Source organism: Penicillium solitum (genome assembly GCF_028829755.1).
Source record: "Penicillium solitum strain IBT 25940 chromosome Unknown utg000003l_segment0_segment0, whole genome shotgun sequence".
NCBI classification, from domain to species: Eukaryota; Fungi; Ascomycota; class Eurotiomycetes; order Eurotiales; family Aspergillaceae; genus Penicillium; species Penicillium solitum.
The window spans coordinates 241,093-255,366 of NW_027072123.1; the positions used below are offsets into that span (position 1 = coordinate 241,093).

Genomic DNA, 14,274 nt, shown 5'->3' on the forward strand with positions numbered 1-14,274 from the left:
ATCTCCACTGATCCACGTTGGAACGGCAAAATGCGGGGAAAGTCGCCATGGAATCGCGGGGATTTCAACGTCCCTGTACTCCAGGGCTACTTCGTACGTTTCTACGACGAACGGCCCACAAGAAGCAGTGTGATGTCAATATTTTTTGATCAACGACAAACTTGGAGGTAATCCAAGCCAGTCATATCGAATGTTTTGATGTCTTGGCTAGCACATTGATGCAGGTGGTACGCCACTAAGAGGGGCTACTGGATAGGCTCGGTGACACACGGAGACCTCCCTTCAAGTCCCAACTCCTTGAAATCGGTTGACAGAAATGCCGACAGAATGGTTCATGTGAAAAAGTAGACACTTCAAGGGATTTCCATGCTTCTAGTACGGACTTGTACGTCTATACCCAGGTCCATGCCTTGATGTTTCAGCTACCGGGAATAAGCTAAATGCCTCAAAATTGACATTGCTTGAAATTCCCACATCTATGGTTGCGTGGATATCCCTAGTTACAATAAGCGAAGATTTAGAAGAAATTTCATTTACACCGTGTGAGATGATAGCCATAAACCACACCGAGGCACTCTGAAAGAGACCATTGACAAAAGGCATATGCAGCGGCATCCAAGATGTTAAGCACACTCCCTGCCAAGTGAGGCACATTATTTTACCTCGGACCTGTATCACTTGAACCGCTTGCGTAAGAAGCCATTGTCTGACTTTGGAATTTGGCCTGGGTAAATTGGGACAACTTAATCTGATAGGTTAGATGCCGTCAGATTACGTGGTCGACTTTTATACCAAAAGCAATATGACAGACTAGTTATGAATCTTTCAATTCAAACCTGGCTAGTCTTGACAGAGATCACAGTTGATTAGGCAGAGACGTACTTCAGGGTCGTCCTCCTTATCTACGGACCTCATATACCACCGTACAATGGCACAAGAAGATGACGATCACCCCGCAAAGCAAACGAAGCTATATTATAAAGTTCATTGTCGCCCCGGTCCGCGGTATCTTTTCATAGACATATGATAATTTCATAAAGATTTGGTGATTATATATATAGATCTCCTTGTGTATTCTTCTCTCCATTGAAGAGACCTTATCATGGCGCTGGACATAGGAAAGTATATTATTGGGGGCAATCGAGGGCTTCTCAAGCCAGAGTCTGATGAGTCTGAAAAGATCGAGAAGGTCGGATCAGTGAGCTCGGCCTCGAAAAAGAATAGATTCCGCCGGCATTGCAGGCGATTCTGGTGCATCTACCTCATCATCAATGTGATATTCTTGGCTATTTTCTTACCCGTTTTGTAAGTCAAGGTGCTATTTTGCTTATTCTCCTGTTTATCATCAAACTAACTCTACCAAACAAGCTTTCTGGTCGCGATCCCTGCCATCGCCCAACTAGTTGTCAATGAATCGGATCTGCGAATCGTCAATGTCGAAGTGATGCATCCAACAGCAGATACAGTACGGATGACACTAGAAGCAAAGGTAAACCTGAAGCTTGCAATGGGGGTTCGACTCGATCCAGTTGTCTTCTACGCATTTGTGCGCTCCGCCGGTCATAAAAATGCATATGCAGGAATTGAGATCCCTGGGCAAACCATTAAGGGGAATTATTCGCTCGGAGTCTCCGACCAGTTGACACCAATTCTCAATATGACTTCCTGGGAAACCTTTGTGAGCCAAGCAGTCTTCCAAAAGGAAACAGCACTCTCGCTATATGGAGTGACCACTGGATATCTTGGGGTCCTGAAAAACCACATTGTACTGGATAAAGATGTGGCAATTCCAAGTGAGTTCTTCACTAGAGTGGTCTTCCACCCGTGGACGGTTTTACTAATGTCTAAAATAGCTTTGAACAAGTTTTCAGGCTTCTCCATCGCAAACAGCACATTCCTTTTACCGGCAGAGGACGATGGATCCAACCTCGTTGCCAATATTACACTTCCAAACCCCTCCACCCTCAGCTTCGAAGTTGGTACTATCACACTCGACATCAAAAGCGGCAATACAGACCTAGTCATCGGCAAAGCAACGGTCAAAGACGTCACACTTAGACCAGGCAATAACACTTTCCCGTTGAGAGGTGTGATCGACATCGGTACGATGATAGGCAACCTCACCGAAGTTCTCAGCTCACAGGGCCCCGCCATCAGGCGAGGTGCACTGAGCCTGACAGCTGTGACTAAATCAATCGTATCCAACGACACTCTGATCCCGTACTATACAAAGGTCCTCGGTTCACTCCCTCTGGTAGCAAACGTGAGCATTGGCGATATTCTCAGAAACTCACTTGCTCACCTGGGTTCAAGTGAAACATTGTCAGACTCCGATGACAAACGCAGGAGGGGCCCTGTGCAGTTGAACGGTCCAGTTGGATACGGTAATGCGTATAGCCAGGTTGCAAGTCTGAAACACAACAGACACGTTCAAAAGATCTTTGAGGACGAAAGTCTCGAACGACGAGACACAATGATAGATTCGCTGGCTCAATATTACGCAGCACTATGAATGTACGATTTAAATTGGGAGTTGACGACGCCTCCATCACACTTTTTCTGTCTAAATTGAATCTTGATGCCTGGCCTGTGGAAGGTATCGTAAGAGGTAAGAAATATGAGAAAAATAAGAAATCATACAGTACATTGATATACTTGAAGCATTGAAATGAAAAGTCAAGTTCTGTCATACATTCATTTCCCACATATGCCCTATGTTAACATGCTGAGTCGAAAGATTTCAAAGAAACAAAAATAGTAGAATATAGAAGAGAAGAGAAGAGAAAAAGTGTTCAGTAATAAAGGCCACCATTTGCAAAATACCCAGGATCTGGAATGGGATCAAAATACGCAGGTTGTTCTCCGAATTTGGGGCCTTTGTCGTGATCGGAGGTCAACAAAGTCATCACATCGTTCCCCCCGTCAGTATCAGTGACAATTCCCGGCCACAGGTTGTTGTCACTCCAGCTCAGATACTCCCAGAGATACTGGCCCCCAGAATCATCCGTAAACGGGGTACTAGCGAGGGGGTCAAGGAACCCATTCTCGCCCATAGCCATATTACCACGACCCGGTTCAGGCGGTGGGAAAACGAGTGACATATCCCGACCAGCGGGATAAGATTCACTAAGGATACTAGCGGAAGAATCAGGATCGGTGAGGTCCTGCCCCCGCTTGCTGGCCTCGTAGATACGCGAGATTGCATCCAGCGAACGCTTCGCCGTATGGCCAAAGGACTGCATACGGGCGAGGGTCATCATAGCCATTTCCACCTGCGCCTGACAGGACTCAACGGACGCGCGGGGATCATTTACCGTTGGATCGTTGAGGAACAATCCCACCAAGGGAACCAGAGACGCCTGGAAGGTCCACCAGACAGCATTCCATCCGCAGAGCTGATTAAGCTGCGCTGTGGCAGCGATATTCCGAATAGATTCCTCTGCGACTTCGCGACATTTTTCAATCGCGGTGCGCTCCTCGGATCGCAGTGCGATATAAGGCACGCGGCGCATGGCGTAGCTGAGCAGTGTTGGTCGGTACAGGAGGATCCTCTGGTTGTAGTAGCGCCAGCGCATGACTGTACGGACAGTGTTTATTGACTCTGAGCAGGGCTCGTGGTCTTTCAGGACGGAGGGGAGGTTGTCCCACCACTCGAGGAGCTGTGCATCTGCGTGGGCCATTTCTTGGTGCTTGACTAGCGGGGCTGCGGCGAGGGACTCTTGGACTTGGGTTGCAATCTTAGCGAAGCGAATATTTTCCACTAGGGGGAGAATCTCGAGGACGTTTCCCTATTAGAGCGAGAGCGTCATTAGTCAAACGATCATTCTTTCCTAGAAAGGAACACGACCTACCTTGTCTCGACAAAGGGGAGGTTTGACTGTAATGTTGGAACCCATCCGACCCATACTAGGCCGGCCTAGTGTCATGCCGGCCCAGGTATCCATGCAGAACAAAGACCACCAAACGCGACGCTTGAGATCCATGGAGGCTAATTTCGCTGAACTCGGTATTTGACGGGTCTCCGCAAACTCCTTGTGCAGTCCCAGAGCAGCCGCCATACGCAATGCAGCACCCAAAATGGAGTACGCCAGATTCGGCTGACTGATATAGTGGCAGTACCAGCCGCCCATCAGGCCCAGCGCCTGAATAGTCTCGATATGGGAACTTCCCAAGGAAGTCAGAGTTAGATGACCCTTGCATCGCAAGAAGTATGTCTGGTGTGTTACATCATCGGGTCCTGTAGCCGCAATGCAACCGAGAGCAAGAACGATGTTCAGCAGAGCAAGCCAATGATCATCTCTCCGACGACCGGCGCAGTAAGCCTCGCGGAAGGAGCGCTCATCAATCATAGGAGCGAAGGCTTGGAAATAGAGGAAATATGCATCGAGCATTTGCATCTCTGAGGGTGGAATCAGGGGTTGTGGGGATGTGGTAGGCCCATGATGCGACCATCCTACCGCGTTCTCCTGTTCGTTCACGGGAGTTCGCGAAAAGTACGAGGCACAGCCTGGATCTAACCAGACAATGACCTTGATCACAGCCTGGATAGATGATACACCGAGGTAAGATGAAGGCTGGCGAGCCGACAGCGACAGCCCATTAACGTCATCCGAGACGCCCTCTACTAGATCCGAAGAGCTAGTATTACGGCTATCCGGAAGTTCCTCGGGCATAGTTTGCAGAGCCTCGAGGTTGTCATCGTCATTTGATAAAGGTGAGACATGTGCTTCCAGGGAAGCCGATGTTGATGGGGAATCGGCATGATGTGACAGTGTCTGCATGTGAGAGCCCGACGGAGCGGTTGTGAGCTCGAGGAGTTTCTCCCGTGGCAGATTTGCCAAAGACTCTGGAGAGAAGTTTGGGAATAACTTTCCCAGGATACTTCGATACTCTTCCAGAGTTGTAGATAGTTTTTCTACATGTCTGTATAGCATCGACTGGTCAGACTTCTTATACCACCGACATGCCTCACATGGCTTCTCGCCATCACACTTGATCTTACGATGGCGACAAGATGTACAGGCGCGCAAGGTTGTCACCCGGCGACTAACGGATTCCCGTCTTTCACTCGTAGACCGGTTGCGGGCAGGAGTTGCTGCCGTAGGGTTCTCAAACCCCTCGAATGTATGGAACATTGTTACTGATATGGGGGGTATAAAATTCACGACCACCGTGTGGTCACTGAGTGGGCAACATGTGTAGAATGATGTCCTATGATGTTGATAAATGAGACAGTTGATGCTTCATATTGCTGAAAAGTGGCTAGTCATCTAAGATAGGAAAAGAACAGAAGATTAAAAAGGAAAAAGCAGATTAAAATGAAAGAAAAAATAGGCTGATCCGCTTAATATCCCCGCATTTTGGTGATGGATTCGAGCTTGCAAGGCTTTTTTTGCGAGTCCGGGCTCAGTCGGGTCATAGTGATTGGTCTAGCTTGGGATTCTTATGGGCTGATCTCCGCGACTCCGGACTATTCCTTGGCGGGAAAACGAACACACATCCTCTCTCTCTCTCGGATCTATTAGAAGAAGAAACGAAAAGGCCTCCCAGCCTCCGGTTTGACATGAAGATTCCCCCATCAGTAACTCCCGGCATATAAGATCAACAGGGGGCTGTATAGGGTCAAGTAGGGTTTCCAGTCCCGAGTTGCCTAACATTTCAGCCGGGAATTGCCACGCCAGCATGAACAGGGGTTGCAGATGTCTGCCATTCACGGGAAATTTCCAATTTCGCTTCCAGGTATTCACACGCCACCGAACGTGCATGGCAGGGTACTCGATACCCCATAGTGTGTGGCATGGATTCCCCAAAGTGAGGGGCAATTTCCCCAGACTCACTTTGGCAAAATCTTTGAGCCCTGCAGGACTAGACGATCATATGGGGAAGATCACTGTGCATGTCCGTTCTTGCATGGGGAGATTAAGTCCGGGGGAGGTCCAGTAGTCCAGTGGTCCAGTGGCCCAGTACCAGCAAATTTTCTCTTTGACTGGATATTTCAACTGGTTTCACCAATCGCGAGTGTTAAACCTTCTCATTTTTATGACTATCCTCCGTGTCCTCCGTACGGAGAATACCATAATGGCTCTAAGCCCGACGCCTGGCGCCGAAAATGAGGGATTTTCACGAATCAAGGGGCTGGTGCTCATGTCCACTTATGCTTACCCCGTGTATCAGGAGGGGCATTGTGCCTAAATTGTATGGTGCAACTTGCCACTGGGGGGGGGGGGAGGTGGGTTCGGTGCCAAGATAATTTCGCGCCAAAGTCTCTTTCCAGTCAAGTGCCCGAGATGGGGACATAAGGCGGTTAAAAATTCTCGCTTTATTTTTCTCTCATTCCAAAGGAGAAAAGAGGCCAAGAGAGACAAACTCGGCAAAGTGAATTTCAAACACTCTGCAGAGCTCCGTATTCTGATCATTGATCTCTATGGAAGTTATCATGGGGCATGCCAAGCCTGTGGAATAATGAAAAGGATGCCGAAGGATGCAGGACGCCCACTGTCTGCCGATGTTCAACGGTCATTGGTTCGGCTGTGACTTGTGACCACTCATGCATACTAACGGTAATTAGTGCAACAAGCGTAATAATAAATTAATAAATTAATAAATTAAGTGTGTAGGCTGTCGATGCCCAAAAGAAGCTACCTGCACAGGAGGAGGGGGGGAGCATATGATATACTCCGTACATGTCCATCAGTCCAGTGAGTCTCCCAAGTTCACGATGGCAGAAACTCATAGAAAAGGAAGCCGGGCATCAACAATGCATGGCATTTTGAGCTTGACGGGACCTTTGCCGTGGCTAACAAAGCTCCCGGATGAACCTCGGGATATACCAACCCCAGAGGGTTCGAGGACATTTGCTGAATAGCGGGGAGACTCCGCGGTAATTTTCGAGAGTTGCAAATTCCTCTTGTTTTATTGTATTTGAAGAGCATAAGTTGCAAAAATACAGTGTCATGTGTCACACTAGTCCTTTTTGAACACGGCCTGTTTCGTCATTCCCAAAAGGGAAAGGGGTTCTCCGGCCTTATCGATAAGGACAAGTCGTTCCCCAATGTATAAATCCGGGGCAGACAAAGCTACTTTCTTCATATATTGCCAATTGCTTTTCAAAAATGGCTAAGATTGTGCACTCCCTGTCTTCTGGCTGGTCCTTCAAGGACCGGGACACAGATGAATGGTTGCCAGTAGCTACGGTCCCATCCGTAGTACAGCAGGATCTCATCGCGAACAACAAGTGAGCTCATTTTTCCCCCGCCAGACCAAATATTTCAAATCTAACACTATTCTCCCAATAGGCTCGATGATCCTTATATTGGGTTCAAAGAATTGGATGCCCGCTGGGTCAACGAGAAGTCATGGGTCTACCGAAATGTGATAGAGAAGCCATCCGCTCCCGCCGGTTCTTCAATTATCCTGGTCTTCGACGGTCTCGATACATTTGCCAAGGTCAAGCTGGATGGACAAGTGATCCTGGAGAGTGATAACATGTTCCTGGGTCATCGGGTGGATGTAACCAAAGCATTGGAAGCAGAGGGCGAACACACACTCGAGATTGAGTTCGACTGTGCACTCATCAAAGCACGCGAGCTCCGCGTCCAGGATACCACACACAAATGGGTCGGATTCAACGGCGACCCATCGCGCATGGCTGTGCGGAAAGCCCAATACCACTGGGGCTGGGACTGGGGTCCAGTGTTGATGACTGCGGGCATCTGGCGTGCCGTTCGATTCGAAGTGTATCAAGCCCGCGTGGCCAATCTGTGGCCCCAAACCCAGCTCTCTGCAGACCACCAGACAGCTGAGGTGACGGCCGTTATCGATGTGGAGAGCGTCGGTGATGGGGAATATACGGCCCAGTTTAGCTTAAGCTTGAAAGGGAACGAGATTGCAAGCAAGACTATCCCCGTGTCTGGGACGACCGCTCAAGTAACATTCCCAGTCGACAAGCCGGATCTGTGGTGGCCCCATGGATATGGCGAGCAGACTCTGTACGATGTATCGGTGTCGCTACTTCGCAATGGTGCACAGGTTGACCAGACATCTAAGAAGTTCGGTATCCGGACCGCCGAGGTAGTTCAACAACCGGATAAGCATGGCAAATCCTTTTTCTTCCGAATTAATGGGATGGACATCTTCTGCGGCGGTTCATGTTGGATTCCGGCGGACAGTCTGCTCCCTGCTATTAGTGCCGAGCGATACCGCAAGTGGATTGAACTTATGGTCGCTGGCAGACAAGTGATGATTCGGTAAGTTGTTGTTTTTTTTCTTTTCTTTTTGGTCCAGGATTTACGTGAATTTAGCTAACGTTGAACAAGTGTCTGGGGTGGTGGTATTTATGAAGACGATACCTTCTATGAGGCCTGCGACGAATTGGGAGTGCTGGTCTGGCAAGACTTCATGTTTGGATGTGGCAATTATCCCACATGGCCCAAGATGCTCGAGTCTGTCCGTCAAGAGACAATCTACAATTTGGAGCGTATGCGCCATCATCCTTCGATTGTGCTATATGCGGGTAACAACGAGGATTATCAGGTTGCAGAGTCGGAAGGCTTGACCTACAACTACGAGGACAAAGACCCAGAGAGCTGGTTGAAAACAGATTTCCCGGCACGATACATTTATGAGAAGTTGCTCCCAGACGTAGTGGCTGAATACTCACCCGGCACATTCTACCACCCTGGAAGTCCATGGGGAGATGGCAAGATATCGTCAGATGCCACTGTTGGTGACATGCACCAGTGGAACGGTATGTATTCCCCAACACACCTCGAGTTATCGCGCTAATCACCAGAATAGTGTGGCATGGAACGCAGGAGAAGTATCAAATCTTCGATACTCTCGGCGGCCGGTTCAACAGCGAGTTTGGAATGGAGGCATTCCCCCACCTCTCTACCATTGACTACTTTGTCGAGAACCCGGAAGACAAGTTCCCCCAATCCCATGTGATCGACTTCCACAACAAGGCCGACGGTCATGAACGAAGACTGGCGACGTACCTCGTAGAGAATCTACGGACCGCCACAGACCTCGAGGTATGACCACCACCATGATGACCATCGATACACGCTAACATCTCTAGACCTACATCTACCTCACTCAAGTTGTACAAGCAGAGACCATGATGTTTGGTTACCGAGGCTGGCGCCGGCAATGGGGCGACGAGCGACACTGTGGTGGTGCACTGCTCTGGCAGCTGAACGACTGCTGGCCGACAATCTCATGGGCCATCGTGGACTACTTCCTCAAGCCGAAGCCCGCATACTACGCCGTCAAGCGCGTCATGAACCCAATCGCCGTCGGGGTCCGCCGTGAGCACCACGACTGGAGCGTGGCACATGCCCAACCACCCAAGACCAGCAAGTACGAGCTCTGGATTGCCAGCAATCAACCAAAGACCGTCCAGGGCAGTGTCGAGCTGCGATTCCTATCTGTCAATACCGGCCGTGATATTCGGGCTCCTATCGTGCACGAAAACATCACTATTACTGCCAATGGCACCACCGATATCATCACTGATGGTGTTATCGACCACATCGCCGAGCGTGAACCGCACGTGCTCGCCGCCCGGTTGTGGGTGAACAATCAGGTTGTAGCACGGGATATCGACTGGCCACAGCCATTGAAGTATCTCAATCTGTCCGAGCGACAGGTCGAGGTCAAGAAACAGACAGGGAAATCTGGTGAGACGGTGTTGGTGATCAGTGCCCGCAAGCCGGTCAAGTGTCTTGTGTTTGAGGAACAAGAGGGTGTACTGCTTGGAGACAACGCTATTGACATTGTCCCTGGCGATGAGCAGACTGTCATCGTTACTGGCCTTGGAAGTGAGCCTCTGAAATACCGGTACCTGGGGCAACCATCTTGCGAAGTTGTTGAATGAGTTGTTCCAAGATTGAATGAGCTATGAGCTGTTGAATGAACTAGTACCTATACTATATAGCAGTGGAAATAATTATTTCAACGAGCAAAAGTACTTGAAAATGCCGGACTCTTGTAAATGTCAATAGATAGATAGATACCTAGGTACTACCTATGTACTTGATTTCCTCTGCCACTTCTTGGCGTTCCCTTTCCGCTTTTTGCTCACTGAGCATAACCTGGGCGCTCAGACTAGCTCACTGAGCACGATCTGATTATTACATAAGCTTAAGGACTTTCCTCAAAGCGTGGGGAGCAGCGAAGTCAGCAGAGCACCTCAATAAAATGCACCACGCTAGCCCCATCCAAAATGCAGTTGCTCACTGGAACTCTTGACCGTTATCCCTTCAACGAAAGGCTGGCGTCATCAATTTGGCGGTCGATCCTGATTGTTTCGCCTCCAGCTGACACAATTATTGGTTTTACTATTCTGCGGCTATGCCACTATTCAACTCGCCGAGTCTCGCATTCCACAATACCGTCTCTACGTAGTTGCGGGAAATATCCAGCCCTCAATTTTTGGTTCTTCAATATCTAGGAACATCACAGAAAACCCCAATTTAGTAATTTGTAAATCCAATCTAGTGTGTCCCGCTTTGTTTTTCCCGCTTGAATATATCGCTCTTGCTGCCTGCCCGTTTGTTCCTAGGAATATGACTTCAGCTCTAGCGACCCGGACATCCAAAAAAATACCTCATCCTAGCTAAAGTCCGAGAGGACTTCCTACGAGTTTCAGACCTTTCGTGCCACCACAATGTGAGTGTTACAACTCCCAGGAGCTTAAGTGCTAGTACCCATTCGCGAGAACTGTGACTACTAATGCCGAGAGTTAAAGTATATAAATGGAACCCCGATCCCTCCTTGAAGGAAAATACATTTCTCCTCAAGGTCACATGAAGACTGATCATAAGTTCAAGCAACTGTCATCAATCCTGGTCTGTCTCTTTTCAGCCCTTCAGCTATAGCAAAAACCTAGCTATTATGCAGATTTTCCGATGCCGCAAAGCAAATCGACAACCTGGTCGATATCCAATATTTCCCATTCAATGAGAGTTACAAAACAGTTTCCTGCAAATTCAGGAGAGAATACAAATCCTAGCTTGATTTGCCGGTCTAAGTACACGTACTAAAACCCGCTTTTAGCGCATGCTCTTTTTGTCATTAGATCAACGATAGCACCTCCCACGCAAGCGAGCTTAATCAGTGATGCCCATTCTCCTTGAAGAATTGCTAGACACCGTCATAGACCGACGGCTATGAGGCATCTAAACTTTTCACAGACTTAGTCTATAATAGTATCTATAGCCTATAACTAGACTAGAAGTTATTACCTAGATAGATATTAAAAAGCCCTCTAATATATAGCAATCTACCAATCACTGTTTATATTCCCTATCCTTATAGAATAACTAAAGGAACTATACAAAGGAAACGGTATTCCTATAGCCGACCTAAAATACGAAACCTATTTCGGTATATATCCCTCTAACAAATACAGTCTTACTAGACCTTAGTTGCCGGAATATACTACTATATAAGATAGTATTATCTACGCCATAGCTACTATTATATATTCCGACGCGGAATTCATAATAGTATTTGATATTGTAGGATTCTAGATCGAGTGAGATTATCTACAAGCAGATAGTCTAACTCTTACCCATTGACCACTGATCTAGTTCTCTGCATAGACTGAAGATGTAATGCCATGATCCACTTCCATTGAAATGTCTATCCTATATTCATACAGATTGTCAAGTCCAAAAGATGACTAGAGGAGATAAATGCAATCAAGGCAAATTCGCTTTCTAAAGCCCATCTCTAGGACTGGGGTTCAAATTTCCAATCGTCACAGATTTGACATTCTGGTACTCAGCCAGGCCATACTTACTTCCCTCAGTCCCCAAGCCACTTTCTTTGATTCCTCCGAAGGGCGTCTCAACAGCACTGATATAGCCTGTATTGACACCAATCATTCCACACTCAAGTTGACCGGCCACCCGTAACACACGTTCCAGGCTCTCGCTGAAGAAGTATCCCGCCAACCCGAACTCTGTGGCATTTGCCTTCTGAACGACTTCTTTCTCGCTACTGAACGAGAAAATCGCCGCCAAAGGTCCAAAAGTCTCTTCAGAGCTGACTGTCATATTCGTGGTCACGTTGGTGATGATGGTGGGCTCATAGAAGTATCCGTCTTGCAAATCCCTCGGCTGTCGGCCTCCTGCTCGGAGGATCGCCCCCTTCACTATAGCATCCTGGACATGGGACTGAACCTTTTCGACGGCAGCCTTATTGACCAGGGGTCCTTGGGTCGTTCCAACGTCAATACCGCGTCCGAGCTTCAGTGCTTGCACTTTTTTCACCAGTCTGCTGGTAAAATCCTCCAACACGCGTTCATGGACAAATATCCGATTGGCGCACTATTGTTTCAAGTGGAAATTCATTAGTAAATGACACCCCAGATGTCAGAACAGACAAAATTCAAGATACTCACCACACAAGTCTGACCAGAGGAGCGGAACTTGCACACCAGAGCTCCATCAACAGCCTTGTCCAAATCGGCATCCTCGAAAACAATGAACGGTGCATTCCCCCCAAGCTCCATGCTAACCTTCTTCAAAGTCCCAGCCGCCAGCTCAGTCAACATCTTCCCAACTTTCGTCGACCCAGTAAAGCTGATTTTCCGCACATCTGGATGGGTAGCAAGTTCCAAAGACGCACTTCGATCTTTCGTCGGAACAACCTGGATACAAGATGGGGGTACACCCGCTTGAACAGCCAATCTTGCCAGAGCAAGAGAAGTAAACGGGGTTTCACTGGGAGGCTTGATTACCACTGCGCATCCTGCTGCCAGGGCAGGTGCAACCTTGCGCGTGATCATGGCGGCTGGGAAATTCCACGGAGTGATGATCCCACATACACCAACGGGTTCCTTTAGTGTGAAAACCGTTCGATCATGTTTGGCGGAAGGGATGACGTCTCCGTATGAGCGGACGGCCTCCTCGGCGAACCAGAGGATGAAGGAGGAGGCATAGGATATTTCGCCTTTTGCTTCTTCCAAGGTCTTGCCATTTTCAAGGGAAAGGATCAGAGCGACTACGGATAATTGTCAATTTACTGCACGCTAGGAGTGAAGAATTCGACTTACGATCATTGCGGTTCTCCTGTAGTAAATGATACCACGCTCGAAGGATATCCGCCCTTTCTGCTGCGGTAGTCGTTTCATAATACACTCGGTAGCCGTTCGAGGCACTTTCGATAGCCTCGATAAAGTCTTCACGAGAGAAATCCGAGCAGGAGTATAGAACTGTGCCAGTGGAGGGTTCATAGACGGGGAATTTCTTCCCGTCTTTGGCAGTTCGCCAGGTTCCTGCAATTAATCCCCGGGACTCGAGTAGGGAGGGATTGTCCAGGGTGACAGGAAAGCTATCATTGCTCCCCATATTGTTGGAAGGGTGCTACCTTGTTGCTTTAGTCTGTGAGGCTTTTAAGATTGAGCGAGGCTCACAAATGAAGTTCTGTGCTTGAGGACGCAGAGCAGCGGCGCCTGCACATCGAACATATATAACATCTGATCACATAAGGTTATACAAGTGGTGAGATCAATTCAATGAACAGCCTCTCTTGGTTGTCTATGGCTGGGTCATCTTGCTACTAACCAGCACATCTGACAGTGTCTAGATGAAACTCAGGGCATATTGCCTGATTAGGCAATGTCGGCGAGAGATAACGGAGAGTTCACGTCTCATCGCTATTTTACGTATTTACTATTGGCTGCTGAATCTCTATACTGTACTCTCGTCCGAGATCCTTACTGTTCAATCCAACTCTCTAACTGATCGGCCCAGCGAAGGAAATGCCGCAAGAGTCGAATCGAATTCCGATACAAGAATACAAGAGTTGCTCGCTTGAGAGAGTCTGTCCAAATGCAGTATTCGAACCGAAGACTTTTGATGCGCATAACCCCGCGTTTGAATTCTCCATTGGCGCGGAGACTTGGCCTAGCGGAGGCTGCCTTGAATTATTGGATCGTCATACCTAGGTAGGTATGAGGCCAGGTACTAGCGAAGTACCCGCACATTTTGACCATCCATATTATCTGTTGACTCGTTTGTTTTTGACTCATCTCGTTGCCAAACAAATGGAATTATGTATTCACGCCACGATATATGGTTCTGGGCATTGATAACCTGCCCAGCTTAATCCATTGCTTTATCTTTTGTAGATTCAAATTGCTCAAATACTGCGCTACAACGTAACTGAGGAGTGTAGAGGACGACCAAGAGAGAAATGGATTGTCTACCACCAAAACTATTAATAACTTTTGGATGTGAAGTTTGCTTTACAAATCACCCCATG

The 14,274-nt window shown here is 48.1% G+C and overlaps 4 protein-coding genes across 4 annotated transcripts; 2 read left to right on the forward strand and 2 right to left on the reverse strand.

Moving 5' to 3' along the window:
- Nucleotides 1-1,102: 1,102 nt before the first annotated feature.
- N7455_003990 (DUF3712 domain-containing protein) lies at nt 1,103-2,512 on the forward strand (the record flags this gene model as incomplete). The annotated part of the gene is made up of 3 exons (XM_040959632.2): nt 1,103-1,305; nt 1,369-1,793; nt 1,854-2,512. 3 exons carry the CDS (start codon nt 1,103-1,105, stop codon nt 2,510-2,512), a joined length of 1,287 nt encoding a protein of 428 aa, XP_040809890.2.
- A 245-nt stretch (nt 2,513-2,757) lies between these two features.
- Nucleotides 2,758-5,135, reverse strand: N7455_003991 (uncharacterized protein; the record flags this gene model as incomplete). The annotated part of the gene is made up of 2 exons (XM_065604653.1): nt 2,758-3,788; nt 3,852-5,135. The coding sequence occupies 2 exons, from the start codon at nt 5,133-5,135 to the stop codon at nt 2,793-2,795; spliced, it is 2,280 nt and encodes a 759-aa protein (XP_065461553.1). The 3' UTR covers nt 2,758-2,792.
- Nucleotides 5,136-7,112: 1,977 nt separating this feature from the next.
- Nucleotides 7,113-9,877, forward strand: N7455_003992 (beta-mannosidase; the record flags this gene model as incomplete). Its single annotated transcript, XM_040959586.2, has 5 exons — nt 7,113-7,234; nt 7,296-8,246; nt 8,316-8,746; nt 8,797-9,032; nt 9,080-9,877. 5 exons carry the CDS (start codon nt 7,113-7,115, stop codon nt 9,875-9,877), a joined length of 2,538 nt encoding a protein of 845 aa, XP_040809904.2.
- Nucleotides 9,878-11,723: 1,846 nt separating this feature from the next.
- N7455_003993 (NAD-dependent succinate-semialdehyde dehydrogenase) lies at nt 11,724-13,358 on the reverse strand (the record flags this gene model as incomplete). Its single annotated transcript, XM_040959605.2, has 3 exons — nt 11,724-12,335; nt 12,410-13,011; nt 13,064-13,358. 3 exons carry the CDS (start codon nt 13,356-13,358, stop codon nt 11,724-11,726), a joined length of 1,509 nt encoding a protein of 502 aa, XP_040809910.2.
- Nucleotides 13,359-14,274: the final 916 nt, after the last annotated feature.